Here is a 16,614-nt window from a genome sequence, read left to right as displayed (position 1 = left end):
TTATCTTGACCACCCACTAACTTAACCCTCAAAATTCCAGGAGCCGTATGCAACAACGAATCTCAGTTCATCTGCGGAGTGACCAGCCTCTGCATATCTTCCTACCTGATCTGTGACGGGGTGAGACACTGTCCGGGGGGTGAGGACGAGGACTCCAGCGCGTGCTCCCACAGGCGGGACTCGCCTCTCCTGGAGATGCTGCGGCGGTTCGCGGCGAGGAACCAGGAGCTGTTGGGCCTGGATCAGCAGGACGGGATGACGAAGCCTTCAGTTATAAGTAAGTATTCAATACTTGTTCTATAACCCCGTTTATCTGAGATAGATCCAGTGGACACTATTTGGCTTACTACTTTCGCGATTATTCGTGAATCGATCCAAGATATTAACTAATGTATTATAATTTTCTTTTGGCTTTCTTAGAATGTCTAGAATATCCTAAAAAATAGGTCATCATTGAATCAATATTTTCTTGTTCCTAAAATTATAGAAAAGGATTCAAAATTTGGATGACAAAGGTACTTCTATATTTCGAAATGAGTTGTACAAATAGATTTATTTTGTGATTATATTAGGTTATTATAGCGTATAACACCGACAACACTGCGACGTTACTTTATTACTTCGAGTGTATGAAGCGTTTGTCTTTCACTTGACTAACCATTTTTCCTTGAAGCTTTATAAGTAAAATCATTACTTCAAAAATTTTCATCAAACTCTTAATTACTTAGAATATCTCTCTTATATAAATAAATTTTCCATCAATCCATTTTCCGCTCGGCAGTTTGTGAGTAAAAGCAGGCGATTTGAAACTTTCAGTGAAGATCGGTGAAGGCGAGCAGAAGTCGAATGCGTTCATGGAGTTCGCGGCGGCGCTGAAGCCGTACGGGCCGTGGAGCTACCTCGTGGTCGGCATGCTGGTCTGCGCTACCATCCTCATGTTCTGCTTGGCTTGGGGTGAGTTGGCATTGATTTGATAAATTTTTAGGAGAGGATCGCTTTAGGGAAAAAGATTGATGTGTAGATTTTGAGACAATTGATTCCACAATCGAAAACATGACATTGTAATATGTAAAAAAATTGCTGCTGTTGTGGAGAATGCTGCTATTTAAGATTGATAACATTAAACAAACTACTTAACTAAAAGCTCATTTGTTGCTTCCATTTCATCTATGAACAAATTCCTTATTCCAGAATGCTGTTGCAAGCGGTCCAAGCCATCCGACACGCCGGTGAACATCCCCGCGTCGTGCATCGACCTCTCCCCCACCGTCACGGTGACCGCCGCCTCCCAGCAGCTGTTCACCCCCCTCCCCCCATCTCCCCCGGAGTACGAACCACCCCCCTCCTACTCCTCCCTCTTCCCCCGCGCCTTCAAGAGCTCCCCCACCCCGGTACCCCACTGCTCACATCAGGAACCCCCGGATTGAAAGCTACTCGAGTGATAGGTTTAACCAAATAGCGTCCGCTCGCGGCTCCGCCCGCGTTTTCACAGATAATAGATATACGTCAATTTAGGAATCTTTGGAAAATTGGTTAAAAAAATATTGTAACTTATATACCAATACTAAAGCAGTTTATACAAAATATCATAATTCAATGACAAATTTATCTGCCTGAGATATTTATGCATTATTAGAGGATGATACATGGGATGTAACGCACACAAAAAATTGAAATTTTAAATACCTTTAAATGTAGCCATATTTCCCCTGTATCCTAATATTATTATGTAAAAATTTTACATTAGTCTTATATCCTCACTTTATTAAGATTTAAATTAAAATATCAATAACTTACTTTCAATTAGATTTCAATTATGTAAAAATATCATCAAAATGTGTTCAATAATTTTGCATAACATTGTTGTAAGTAATCTGAACTAACGTTAAAACAATTTTGCATATGCCTTAATGTACCAACAAACTGTATAAAGTCTAGTGCATTGAAAAATTTCAGAATAATATAAAAAAATGATTATTAATCCACAAAAAAAAAATATTATTAATCTATCTCCGGTCGGATGCTGCTGGCAATACTTTCGCCAAAATGTCGTACGTGTATTTAGGTTAACTAGTTGTATTATATTCTTAAGGTTAATATTAATAATGTATAAAAATAGATTAGGGAAAATAAAGTATGTAATAGGGCAACACTTTCATTTGATTTATTAATATTTTGGCAACTAATCGATTGAGAAACTGTAGACAAACTAAATAAAAAAATCACAGCCGGTACATGTCACCATGTATGTAGCCGATATATTTTCAATGAAAGTGCGTGCCCTGTTACATTCAAAAACGATGTAATTGTAATAAGTGTGTGTGTATGATTTTTGGTTCCGGTAATTCGTATTTTCATGTATAATACAATATTTAGGTATTTTTGTTTAATATACTTGTGTTATAAGTAAGTTGATAGAAAGGAATCTCGATACATATATAAAAATCATTCTAAACAACGAAGATATTGCTATATATTTTTTTAATAATATGGGTGATTGATTATTATGGGATATGTATTTGATACAAATATTCATATGCTATGGATTCATAATATTTCTGCTTTTGTATCGCGGTCTTTTGTGGCAATATTTTTACCGGAGAAAAGTTTCTGAAATTTTTTTTTTGTCATATGGATTATAAAATAAAATATATTATATTCTATTATGATCACAAAACTACATTTCCAAGCACGGTTAACGAAATAATTTTACTGCCAGATATAGTTATATGCATATCCTATAGTAAAAGTTCATATTATCATATATTGAAACCTTTAATTCACTGTTTATTAAGTTGTAGAGAAAAAGAGATGGCAAATCAAATAAACTTGAATAAACCACAGTAAAGAAACATAATTATGAGTAGGTATATATAAAGTTATTTTGAGCATTATAATTATAAGTATTTGGGACCAAATGGTTATATGTATTCTAGTTGTGTTGACGTATGAGCGAAAAGTGCCTTAAAACGTTTTATTGTTACATTTCTCACAATGTCTCATTTCTCTATTTTTTTATAAATAGAAAAATACTTCGTCGAAATAATTTTGGATCTTGATTACTGCACACATTTTATTAAAATCAGAATGTGAAATAACTACGAATTAATCAATGGAATCGAGCTCATTTCATTTTCGAAATATTTGATTGAAAATTCATCCGGATTGAAAACAATTGTATAATTATACATAGCTTATTAATCTTCTTTCTTTGTATTTCTGTTCTCAGTATGTATCTATAAAATTTAGAAGGCATACCAAAATCTACGGAAAATGTGCAACATATCTATTTTGTTGATAACTTGTCATTTATCATAATAACTGGCTTATTTGCTAACTTTCGTCACCATAAAATGTCTTTAACTAGTCTTTTAGGATATTAGGTACGTGTTATGTTACTGTCTTCAGTTATTCGATTGTTAACTAACTAGATTAAGTTGTAAAGACATTAGTGAAACGTAAGTGTATTTGTAAGTTGGTAGTGTTAAACTAAAAGTGATCTAGTGATATGTATTATAGTGAAAATATGATATTACGAAAACAAAATATATATTTATTTTTAAATATCTGTGTTTTATTTCATTTTTGTGTGGTTTGGTAACTGGGCAAGTATAAGATTAAAGGTGGTAGAACACTAGTGGTTCGAATCCGGCGGATCCACCGCATCTATTGCTGCCTAATAAGCGCTGCTGTGTTGTGGTTTGAAGGGTATAATCCGCATACCCTAAATAATAAATAATCCGCAAACCCTAATTATATTATTAAAAAAACAGTGCTAAGAATATAAAAGAATCAACATCATCATACTCGTTACTGTTACTCTTTGAATGAGTCGTATTAGGCTATCGCGTTAACCAACTGCGAATTAGTAGACTTCAGTAGTAGTAGGCTAGATATTCAGAAATATTTCATGTCTTTCGGGCTTTTCAACTTTCTAATACGCTTCTTTCAAAAATAAAAGGTGTGTAGGAATCAGTGCCTAGGAATCGTACCCCAAGACTATTGAGACTATTGAACCTACTTATTGAGAGGACGCTTCACAAGCATTATGCTAAGGCTAGGATTTAGGATACCTATTCCGTGAACAGTAAGTTACCATGTTTAATTATTGGCAATTTGAGTTGAAAAATGCTATTCCATAGGACTTTGTTTTAATAACTAACAATATTATTATAAGTAGGGCACAGCAGTAGATAGGGCACTAGCGACATCTAGTTATATTCTTTTGAAAACACAATGTTTAATTTGAAATTACTACTCGAGCTTATAAATTAATTCTTGGGATTTATAATTATTTTTTAGGAATGTGGAGTAGCCATGAACAAATAACTAAGAACAATAATTACTTCATTATACAAGGTCATAGATTTTTAATAATGCTTGTGATTGTCAAAGTCAAAAGTCAAGTTTCAATTTGTCATTGTCTAACATTTCGATGTCTGTTGTCAAAAAAGTTTTGTGTATTTTGTAATGAAAAAACATTTTTTTCACGTTATTTAGTCTTTATTGTCCAAGAAGTAACGAATATATTTATTGTATGTGAGAATCTGTAATCCAACAACATTATTTATGCAATATGAGCAGTGATAATAAAACTTTAGTGCAGTGTCGCGTATGTTTGAATAATATCATGACAGAATACTTATCAATATTCGACAAATACAAGGAATATTCTATTAAATATTACATATTGATGATAACAAATATCGAAATGGAAGAGGAAGATGGTTTTCCTGACCAAATATGTTCGAGTTGCCTTCTAGAACTTGAGGCGGCCGTGAATTTTAGTGAAAAGTGTAAGAACTCTGATATATTGTTAAAAAAGAGTAAGAGAACAATTATTGAGCTATGCCCTGAAACTCATATAGACGTTAAAAATATAATAATTAAGAAGGAAGAGCTGGAAGAAATTAAAGTCGAAGGAAGCGCAGATGATGGTGTAGAGTTTAATGACGACATAGAGCCCATAGAGCAAATATCAGTAGAGAACATCAAACCGTTCAAAAGTAAGGCGATAGATTTAAAATTTGAATGCCACGACTGCGGCAATTTGTTCAAGTCAAAATGTAAACTACGTGTACATTGGAAGAAAACACACATGCTCAGCTCCCTCATCTGTGACATCTGTAAACGCCGGTTCAAAAGTTACAAGGCGTTCCATATGCACAAGAAAAATAAATTGAAGAGTTGTAAGATGGCTGCCAGCAAATTAATAAGGGTAGAAGGGGAAGGCAAATCCAGGGTATTCCATTGTATAGAGTGCAAGTACAAAACCAAACGTACAAAGGATATTCAGTCACATATTGTTATTCACAATGGGGACAGACCATATCTATGTAAATTATGTCCAAATCGATACACGCAACAAAGTTCCCTCCAAGCGCACATGGAATGCACACATAAGAAATATTTAATAGAAGTAACATGCCATTTTTGCGGTAAGCTGGTAAAAGGCCGTTCAAAAGTATATCGTCATTTGAAGACGCACACAGAGGCAAAACGTCCATGTACAGTGTGTAACAAAATGTTCGCAAAGAAGGGTCTTAAACAACATATGCAACGTCACTCAGGGATAAAATCATATACGTGTGAAGTATGTGCGTCAACATTCTACTCTTTGAGTGAACTTTGCAACCACAGACGTTGGGTGCATAACAAGAGGAAAGACGCTTTTAAATGTGACTTATGCAACTACACGGCGAGTAGAAAAGAAAGGATTACCATCCATAGGAAAAATCACACGGACTCTAATCACCCTTGTACCGTTTGTGGCATGTTCTTCACAGAACTGCCTAAATTGGAAGTGCATCAGAAATGTCACTTTGAGGAGAAGAAATTTGAATGTGCGTACTGTGACATGAAGTTCTACAGACGAGAGTCTGTTGCCAAGCATGTGAAGAGTAAACACAAATTTATATTACAAGTTGTGCCAGAGATAACTCCTGTTAAGTTAAAAGAGGAAGAAATTGAAACAGACAATTTACTTGTTAAGGTCATTAAAAAGAATAAAAAAAATGAATAATATTGTCATAAATAAAACAAATGCTATTTAAATTTTCTTTCATTTATGAAAATTAGGTAATATTCAACATATTATATACAAATCTTGTACTTATGTATAAATGTTGAACCATGGTCATATAGTCCATCTATGTTCATCTGCAACCAAGTTCATAATTAAAAGGTTCCACCTGAAATAAAAAATCTGTTGCTACTCCTGAGGACTACTTCATAGTTACATCAAGTAATCCTTTTCCTGGTCATAGTTAATAACCTGGGATCTGATGTAATCAAGTGGCTAAAAGTTTTTAAACTAACCAAAAGAATTATACTAGGTCTATGTAGGACTGGGAAAGTACATAATTTCATGTAATTTCTCTAAGTTTTCAGTGCAATCCTTTGGAACGAAATGAAAATTATATAAAGAGAAATAATGTATTTTTTCTATACATTTTCTTATATTTTATATAGGTACACCATAGTTTAATAAAATTATTTATCTATGAGATACACTTACAATTTTATTTATTTATAATTTATTAAATTATAATGCATGAGTTTTTGTATCAAGTAATTTATATTTGGATACGCATGCAAAATATAATGATCGGATAGTAGAAGATCATAGAAATAAAAGTAAACATTTATGTACTCGTGAATGAAGAAGGTGATTCCGTGCCTCTAGTGGCTTAAGGGGTGGGGGGGCGGTCGGAATGGGCGGTCCGCCCCGGGCCCCCGATCCTGGGGGCCTCCAAACATAGTTGCTAAAAAAAGGTCGTCAGAACCAAACAATCTATGAAATGTGTATCAGTCAGCGAATCACAGGCGAACTTTTTACACTGGGAGTTGAATGGAAGCCCATTCAACTTTCCGCCCGGGGCTTCCGACGATCTTAGTCCGCCACTGGTCCGTGCCAAACTGTTAGTCCGCTCCGAATATAGAAACGAGTTGCGTCACAGTAGCAAACTGTATATATTAGCGGGACGAAGGCCGCGCAGGACCCCCCGGTACGCGTCAGCTGCCCGCTCTCGCCCACGGGAACATTGTTACGTTAGCGTGCCCTTACGTAACGAAGTATATGCTAACTAAATCTGCGCGCAACATCTTCAGAGCGGACTAGAAGTTTAGCGCGGACTATACCGGTAAATTAAGTTCAAATACTTTCAGGAATCAGGATTCAATTTACGCTTTTACTACATCACTGAAAACTAAGATGAGAAGATTTGACAACGGAGAGTGATGAAGGTGCTGTAACCCCTTGTCGTTTGACTCCGGCGGCAACATCGCCTCTGTCAAACGCTGCTGCCATATAACATCGGGTGGACTGCAAGCTCGTGTTCATGTCTCTGACTGCGTTTTCTGACATGTTTTGTCCAAAATTGTTCAAAGTAAGTATATACAGAATATTTTGTCAACCCATTACTTTTCCACATCTGAGCACTGGCCTCCTGAAAGGGTGTGAGGAGTTTTAGTTTTATTAGATTGGTAGATATTCTCTCGAGCACATTTGCAGAATGCTTACAAAACTTCAGTAGCGTAATTCAGAATTAAACAAAATACGAAAATATTCCAGCCGACTCTACTAATCGGAGTTATGATCGAGTGAGAGGGAAAATCTGGTTTTATGTATTTTTATAATTCCTCTAAAATGCTATACGTACGTAGCATTTTCCTACCCGTGTTTTGTAAAAAAACAAATCTGGAACCCACATAAAGTCCAATCCCATGTATTTACTTTACAAACAATCCGTCAAGAAAAACAAAATAAGCTCTTTGATTGCCGATACATTAAAAATAATGTGTAATAGGCCTCGCGTGACACCGCGTGGGAGCTTTACCGATTTATCAATTTTTCACTATGCGTTACTTGAAACCGGTTTTTCCGCGCGCAGTAGTTGCACTCATCGTGCAGCATAGATCAGACTTCGAACTGAAGACTGGACGTATTGCGAGGTTTATTCTTACAAGCTTTAATTAAACTTTCTTTGTTAGTTCGCATGTATTTGGTTGCAAATTAAATTTTACCCCCTTCCCGATAGCCGATAGAGGTGAATTTTTGCATTATAATATGTTTGTGCATCATGTTGTGCATGTTAACCTTAGTGGAGAGAGACCGTTTATTTTTATGCAACCCTATGATATGGGCATCAAATGAAAGGGTTTTTGAGAACAATACAAAAAGCTTTTTTTAACTTTTATATAAAGCAATATTGCACTTAAACTTAAATATAGGGCTCGTAGTGCATTTGAGTTTTAAGTACATAAAATAATCTCATTACGTTAAAAAATTAATAACTGTGAGGAACTAAGGACCATGATGTTAGAGACAAATAGATGATTCAAGTGTTTGCTTTGATAAACTTTAGACCAGAAGATAGTATCAAAAACACTGCTGTTATAAGCCAGACATCGGAGATGACCTACTAAAATTAACATAGAATTTATCACTTTGAAATGTTAACAATTACTCTAAATCGCCGAAGGCTTAGTAGCTTGCTTATAGCTTCAGAATTAGCTTAGCAATTTAAATGAGGATAACGGCGATGGATTTTGGGGACCCATCTAATCTAAGTAACAGCGAGACTCAAGTATAAGGGAATTTTAGAAGAGCTTAGGTACCTCTTGTTCATTTTAATTATACCTATGTGCTTATCATTTTGTATATATAGGTACGTAGGTACTTCTTACATGAACTCTGATAAGTCACTATAAAGTCTCTGAACATTTGGTGCAGGTGTTAAAGATATTTTTCAAATATTTTAATACTGTCACGTAGCAAAAAAGATATGTATAAAATTATCATTACTTTAATTTCCGGATGATGTGACTATTTCAGTAAATTCATTAAAAATCTATGTTACATTATGTCGCTTAAGTAATCTGTAATCGCTGTATATAACCAGCAATTTGTTGAAGTAGGAAATACAGATACATTTTCGTAGTTTTAAACTGATTTGTGCCTAAAACCAGTGCCCAATCAACTCACCTGTAAACACGCATGATCTTTGACTGCGCGGCTCCGTTCGCCACCCACCGCCATTTTTACTCAGTCCAGTTAGACTCGCGCCGAGTGTCGTACGTAACGAAATGGCTCCCACTCACTCGATCGTAACAAAAAACATTACATCGTTCCTTTTAAAAAGTGACCGGTATTAATTTGTGCGGTTCAATATCCAGTGATACGTCAGTAAAATGTTTATTTACGATTTTTGAGTGATAAAAGTAATAATAAAAGTTGGTTCGCAATTTTGTTGCGAGGTTACCTCCGTTCAAAGTTTGTTAGAATTGGTACAGTTAAGTTCTGTGTTTGGTTAGTGGTTTTGTGAGCTGGATTTCTACTGGACTTCTCCAGGGCGGAAGTAGTCTGAGTTATTACAGGTAAATAATACTTAATAAATATTTTTTAAAGTGGGCGCTAATTTATTTCGTCCCGCTTAACAAACTTGTCAGGTTATCAACAACCTGTAAGTAACGTAATTTTGAAAACAGGTTTGTGAATGAGCCATTATTTTTTATTGTTGCCGTTTATGATAACGATAACACTTTATTTTTATGTAAAGTGGGTGCCTGACGGGACCAATTTACCTCGCGAGGGTTCTTTAGGGTTTTAAGTTTGAAGGTAAGATGTTTATTTATTTAACGTAATTCAAATAATATTTCTACCTCTATTTAGGTAGAAATATCATTAAAATTAATAACTATTAAGAAAAACCTATTTTTATCAATTAGATTTTTTTACCATATTTTATTGTTGAGAAGGTAGTCACAAAATCCTAGCTACATCCCTACATCCGTGCTTTCTTATAATATACCCAATTAAAAACATTCAAAACATTTTTTATTTCGGACATTCTTCTGCAACTCTACTAAAACATTTTGGTTTGATAGGTGTGGTAGGGGAGACATACTTATCCAAGCCGTTTAAATTAAGCCCTCAAGGGTATCACCGTGCCTGTGACCTTAGGTAGTTACACTCAAATCTTTATTCAGGTTGATTACAGATGTCCATGGGTAACTTACCTAACTTCGAAACAATTAAAGTGCCTGCCATCTCAAACCCGGTTCTTCAACCTTACATCGTGATTTATATCACTACGCTATCATGAATTTAAATATGGCTTATTTTAATTTTTATATGCGTAGTCGTAAGTATCTTGATAGGTGTTACATCTATTTAGGAAGATAACAATTCATTTTAGCAGCATGGATAGATGAGCTCTGCCTGTATCTGGTTCTATTGTACAATATGAGTTCGTTAAGTAAAGAATACTATTAATAAAAAATATTATTTCTCACTTCATTTAGAACTAAAGGCCGATTGCGTAAACAGCCTTGTTGCGTGGGAATAAGGGTGATTGTGCAACATTTAATCTGGCCTAGGACATAGGTCAGCCATGCAGATTTTTATTATAATTTTAGTTGCGACATTACTGAAAATTATCGTTTGATAAATATAAAAGTAGATAATGACAATGAATTAGAGGTGGTATAATTGTACAATATATCTAAAAGATTTTAAAATTTGAAATCTTTAGACGTAGTTTTTGTTAAGATATGTATGAAGGTTACAGAAAGCGTTAGCGTGTGGAAAGCGTTATTTTATTTAGATGCGTAATGGGATCGGAAAATTTCATGTATTTTGGTAGAATCCCTTAATATTTAAGGTAAAAAGTACTCTACATTACATAAAAGTTCCTTTAAATCGGAAAGTTTTTAACAAAATATGTTTGCCTTTCAAGGTAATGTTTTTTTTTAATATGTTAAGTGGCTATTGCCGTCCATGAACATCTTTAAGCAACCCCAACTGATTTGATAAGAGTAATCATCTGAATAAGTTTCAATAGAATATTGACTATGCAGATATTGTATTTTCTAAATCCATTATTATTGTTAGGGAAACAATAATTTTGATAGTTCGGACGGCTTTGAAAACAATACCGAATTCTCAACTTACAGAAATAATATTGGCTTTTGGAAACGGAATATCGATTAAGCAGCCGATGGATTAATTAAACTTAATCTTAAATTGGATGCTGTCTTGTTATATGCTAGTTATAATACATTTACTCGTATTTTTATAACTTAGGAGTAGCAAAGGAACACGGAGTTCACTTGTAAGTGGTAAGGTACCTTCATGGTAAGGGGCTACTGCCGCCCATGGACAATTACCATTACTGTCCCACTGCTGGGCACGGCTGTCCTCTCAGAATGAGAAGGATTAGTCCACCGCGCGGACCAAATGCCTATTGGTAGAGGCATACCTTCGAGAACTTTTTCTCACTCAGGTATGCAGTTTTCTTCACGATTATTTTACCGTTTATAATGAACCCTAAATAAGATTATTCTATCACGCGAAAATGAGTCAAACTTCTATCTATAATACATAATTCTCGGCCCAGAAATTCTTTAAAAATAATTAGTTCTTCAAGAAAAACAATCTCATGTATTAAAGTAAAACAGAGATTTGACGGAGAAGGGCGAAGGGCGTTTTATTAGCAGTACCTGTATACCCAATAATATAGGACGGACGTGATCTGTGTGAAAATTTTCATGAAAACCTATTTCCTCTCTTATTCTAATTGCCTATTTTTATTTGAGCCTCTGTAAGCCATACTTATACATATGATGAATTAAGGTAGGCATCATTTGATATTTGATTTGACTTCAGGATTTCTGCAGATTTGAAGGTGGTGGAACCTTTTATGGTGTTAAGTGTTCCAACTTAGTCTTCAGAGGTAACGACGCATTTCTGCCCCTCTTCGGTAGGATTTCGTTCCCATATCTGGTTGATTAAAAGTCTGTTGATGGTACGGTGTAATGCGTATTTCTTGCTACTTTAATTTAATTCCAATTAACAAAAAACTACTTATATTGTTACTGCTCAACACTAAATTAAAACCTGACCTCTTATAAGTCAGTCTGTCATATTAGATTAGAACTTGGGACTTTCCAATTAAGTGTCGAATTTCAAACCACTTGGCTGTCGCCATTTACATTACGTTTACAATAATGAAAACAGTATGTAATGTTTGAATAAAACTTGATGAATGAAAAACTGCATAAAAATCTGTTTGTTATGTTTATTATTTCACACCGGAAATATTCAATTTGTTGTGAACATTAAAAGGCTATTGACCGCAAAGCCTTAAAAGGTATAATAATTACAATTTGAAGCGGCTGCTATAACAAACTTCCTGTAATTATGACTAGAAGCCAGTCTAGCTAGCGCGTAGCGTCGAAAATAAGTTCGTTTGCCTAGATCATTGACTAAGTAAACGTGTAGAGTCCTAAAGTTTGTTTGTAAGGAAAAGTATGTCTATTATAAGGTTGTTCTTTACTTTGTTTATGGGTTATGTAGAGAATCCTCATCAACATAAACATTTAATTTAAATCGTGGCATGAATGTAATTGATTAAAGAAATAATATCCATGACATATGTAAACTTGTTACTGCTACTTAGGAAAAAATATTTTACAAAAAGATTTTGAGTAATTGAGAACCTCCTCCTTTTTTTGAAGTCCATTATTGTAACGATTCCAATATTTGTAACGATTGTCGATCAGCAGTTAAAAAGGCTGCTCAACCGTTTATTTTTCTAACAATTCGAATTTTTGGCCATTAAATTGTGTATTCTATTACAACAGCTTCGTAAAGGATTTTTTCCTCTAATTCTGAAGAGGTATGTCCAGTGGTGGGTATAACAGGTTGTTGCAGTCCATAAGAAAGATACGCGACCGGAAACTTGTAATATTCATAATAACATACAAGTTTTATCCGTTTAACGGTAAATGGTTGGAATCGTGGCCGGTAGAAAATAAAAATTGTATTTATTTTGTTTTTTGAAGGTGGTAGAACTCTTTGTGGTTTGACTCCGGCGGCACCACCGCCACACCTTTTTCTGCCTCATACCAGCTGCTTTAAGCGCTCTTGCGTTCTGGTTTGAAGGGTGTGGTAAGGGAGACATACTTTTCCGAGGCGTTCCAGCGTAGTCCTCAGGGGTAGTGGCGCATCTGGCCGACCTCATGGAGGAATATGTAATCCTATGGGGTTGATTACAGATGTCCATAAGCAGCAGTAGCCACTTAGCATCAGGAGGATTGCACGCTCGTCTACTGGTCCTATATTATAATAAAAAAAGCCTTGCGCTAATTTAACTGCACTCTTCTAAAATGAAATCACTACGCTCACAGCAACATGACATCACTTGTCAGTGTTTTAGGGCTGGCATTTGAAACAATGACGCCACCTTTAAGTTGTGACGTAATTAATCGCTAAGCCGTGTCTATGGCCCACTTAAAAATAAAAGTGGGAGAACCCTTTTGTGGCTTAAATAAGGTACCAGGTACCATATTTTTGCGTGATAAAACTAGTATAGTCCGCGCCAAACTGCTAGTCCGCTCAGAAATTGTTGCGAGCAGGTGTAGTCATACAATTTGCTATGGCAACGCGATTCATTTCTATATTCAGAGCGGACTAGCAGTTTTACGCGGACTATATTAGTAGTGTTAAACGCTGTGTGTTCTGAGTTGAAAGGTGTGGTAAGGCGGCATGTTCACAATGTGGTAAGGCAGACATATTTACGAGGGCTTCTTACTTAGTCCTAAGAAGCAGCAACGCATCTGTCTGTTAGTCTGACCTTGGGAAGGATTCCAAGTCTTCCGGTTGTGGTAGCTTCCAGATATTCAAGGCTATGATTACTTAGTATCAGCTAGACATAACCATTTGTTACTTAAATTGCATAAAAAATACTTTATTGGTAATGGCTAAGTTTAATAAAGAAATATAACGGGAAAAGTTGATATTAATTAAATTTTATTGTTTTCTTGTCGGCATTTTATTGTCCCCTTGTTGGCAATTGTTGGCAATTTGTAGGAGATTAATTCACTAACGAGGCGTAGGTAAAATAAAAACTTTATTGATATTCGTAGGCATTGTTCAATATTTCACATTATGAATTATTAAAAAGAAATATCGATGCCTTAAATATTTTAGGCCGCGCCGAGTCCAAAATTCAGCTTAAAAATTTTGGCAAATGGTATTGCCAAAATTTTTTTTGCAAAATACATGCAATAGAGATGACTTTTAATACTCACTGAACCGATAAATGTGGAATCAGGTGTCTATTTTATTTATTTTGTCTATGACTTGCAATTCACTCGATTCGATTTGTTAGAAGCCCACTTAACATAGACCTTATTTTAAAGGATGTTATGTTTCCGCAAAATATCTATCAGTAATTTATGTATTCATTAAAATGACACTGGCATAGTCCTTATTTTTAAGGATATTTGGTTTTCATAAAAATTTCTATAAACAAATTACTTATTTTTTGCTTCTGTGAAAAGTTGCAATTTATTCAACTTATACAGCTTAAGTACAAAGATGAAATTTTTCAAACTTACACTTTAAGCTTTAATATAAAAAGTAGAACTTACGTAAGACGTAGCTCACGTTAAGCTTTACAAAAGTGGCATTTTAGACTTTAGCGTATTTCGCTCTAACTACATAAGGCCATATAAGGTCCGTAGGCCAACTGCTGTCCGGTTCTGTCAACAGGGTCGCAGAGGGCAGATCGCTATCGCCACAACAAACCAGATCCCATATCGAGGATCTCATGTCTAGTTGCCTAACTAGCTAGCTAGCTAGTTTCTATGTTATACGAATTTTGTTATACTTTACGTGCGCTTTGGGAGATACTGTAGGTATTACCGTACTATAGGACCTCGGATTAAAAACAGATAGACTGGTCCTTCGTATAAAATATCGCCATAGTTCTCAAGCATTATGAAGTATCGCCAATATTATGCAGATCGTGTAGTGTAGATACACGAACTACGAACACGCACAATAAATGTAAGTTTATAAAAGTTTCGAAAAATAAACATATGACTTTCTTACGTATGTTTTTTCTTTATTGTTTCCCCCCAATCTAGAGGAGTTCTCTGGGCTGTCGATATCATATAGTTATCTGTGAGGATTACTTTGCTTCCGGTAAGTGCCGATTTACTGAACACGGAGTACTTTATTTTCCCAATTATTCGTTTGTCAATCGTACTCGTATCACACAATTAAGATCGTCATATCTAAATCGAATTCGTGTTTGTATTTCACTGAATAGCACTTAGATTCAGATGGTTCTAGTGGGCGGTGGGGTTAGAACCGCGGATAATAATGGCAGTGCATGGGTTAGAACGCCCCAGGTCTTAGTTTATGATACTGTGCTTTATATCAGATGTTAGAACAACGTAACGGTATTTCTATATTATTATTGTCACCCGGTTAAATACGGACACGATTTATTTTGACTCCATCTGAATTTTCTCTTGGGAATGGGTTAAATATATGTACTCGTGTAGTAGTTTTTTAGTACTTTTCGAGTTTTTAGCATGACCATGAGTTGGCATAGAAACGCCACTATAGAAATGGTAAATAGAAAACTATTGTCATTTTGCTAGTGAATAACATAACTACTATCGTTACGGTATTTCTTGACAACGTCTGTCAAATTAATGACTCATGGGACCGAATTTGTATGGCAATAGATCATAATGACATTAGCTAACGATTTGATTTCGATAGGTTTTTTACGTATCGAGTTACGGATTTTAGTTCTACGAGTAACCACCAGAGGCGCTGTACAATTTTTCATACATTTATTTTACGCAGTCGCTAGCGAGTAATACTTTTGTAAACTCATGGTAGTCCTAGACACAAAAATGCGAAAGTAGATTTTGACTCGACAGTGGAGGGTTATGTTTATCGAGTGTACATGCATGTTTCATTCGTAGGCACGCCTGCAGCTCAAACGGCTTGAAGGATTTTACCATAATATGACGTACTAGCTGACCCGGCAAACTTTGTACCGCCTCAAAATCTATTTATCAAATATATTTCATATAAAATATAGCCTATGTTACTCGTGGATAATGTAGCTTTCGAATGGTGAAAGAATTTTTAAAATCGGTCCAGTAGTTTTTGAGCCTATTCATTACAATCAATCAAACAAACAAAGTTTTCCTCTTTATAATATTAGTTTAGATAACATAGTAATGTGGTGTTGTTGGATCCCACAAAATTATAGTAGAGGAATAAAAAGGGTTCTATCTAAAGTCGATAATACCGTTACCACTAATGAGGATTAAGATTGTCGTCTCATATCAAAGTCGCCGGCATCCGCATCCTTCGCCGACTCAAGAGCTGATCACACTAGGAAGCTAGCGAATGAAGGAATAGCTGTGCCGCTAATACCTCCCCAGTCTAATGGTTATTCTTCTTCTTAGTCCTTACTTCGTGGCTGAAGTTCGTAGCTGCTTTGGAAGTCTTTCATGCAGGTATGCTGCATATCCAACCAGTGTGATGAGTCGTCTGCTTTTCTAAAGCACTCCGTAAAAGACATCTTGGTGTGGCCTTTGATCTGGTCAGACTACGTAGGTGATCTTCCACGAGGTCTTTTTCCCTCCACTTTCCCAACAACTATGATTCTCTAAGCAGTCATCTCCCCGTTGGTTCTATCCTTTCAATTCCTGTTTTAAGAACATTAAATAATTAACTAACTACTATAAAACATACTATATTCCGCAACACGTTACGTATTAGTCCTACATACAACATAA

General features: G+C 35.4%; 3 protein-coding genes across 7 annotated transcripts in view; all 3 read left to right on the top strand.

Moving 5' to 3' along the window:
- The window catches only part of LOC140746978 (uncharacterized), a 68,143-nt gene extending 64,579 nt beyond the window's left edge, over positions 1 to 3,564 (top strand). The window contains exons 5-7 of one of the 2 annotated variants that reach the window (XM_073079180.1): positions 41 to 277; positions 799 to 954; positions 1,192 to 3,564. In XM_073079180.1, coding sequence (XP_072935281.1) covers positions 41 to 277; positions 799 to 954; positions 1,192 to 1,427 — 629 coding nt within the window. In that variant the 3' untranslated portion in view covers positions 1,428 to 3,564. The remainder of the gene's footprint in view (positions 1 to 40; positions 278 to 798; positions 955 to 1,191) is intronic. The other variant, XM_073079181.1, reaches the window with a different exon arrangement.
- An 854-nt stretch (positions 3,565 to 4,418) lies between these two features.
- LOC140746975 (zinc finger Y-chromosomal protein) lies at positions 4,419 to 6,054 on the top strand. Its single transcript, XM_073079176.1, has one exon. It carries the CDS (start codon positions 4,577 to 4,579, stop codon positions 6,020 to 6,022), a length of 1,446 nt encoding a protein of 481 aa, XP_072935277.1. The 5' UTR covers positions 4,419 to 4,576; the 3' UTR covers positions 6,023 to 6,054.
- Positions 6,055 to 9,060: 3,006 nt separating this feature from the next.
- The window catches only part of LOC140746980 (uncharacterized), a 195,847-nt gene continuing 188,293 nt past the window's right edge, over positions 9,061 to 16,614 (top strand). For all 4 annotated transcript variants that reach the window (XM_073079186.1, XM_073079183.1, XM_073079184.1 and 1 more), the window contains exon 1: positions 9,061 to 9,378. The gene's annotated coding sequence lies outside the window, so the exon portion shown is untranslated. The remainder of the gene's footprint in view (positions 9,379 to 16,614) is intronic.

The sequence above is a fragment of the Epargyreus clarus genome, unplaced genomic scaffold (genome assembly GCF_041222505.1).
Source record: "Epargyreus clarus isolate Ecla_fem2 unplaced genomic scaffold, WU_Ecla_fem_2.2 ptg000014l, whole genome shotgun sequence".
Classification (NCBI taxonomy): domain Eukaryota; kingdom Metazoa; phylum Arthropoda; class Insecta; order Lepidoptera; family Hesperiidae; genus Epargyreus; species Epargyreus clarus.
The sequence above is the reverse complement of the archived record's forward strand: the minus strand, read 5'-3'. Positions and strand labels throughout refer to the sequence as shown.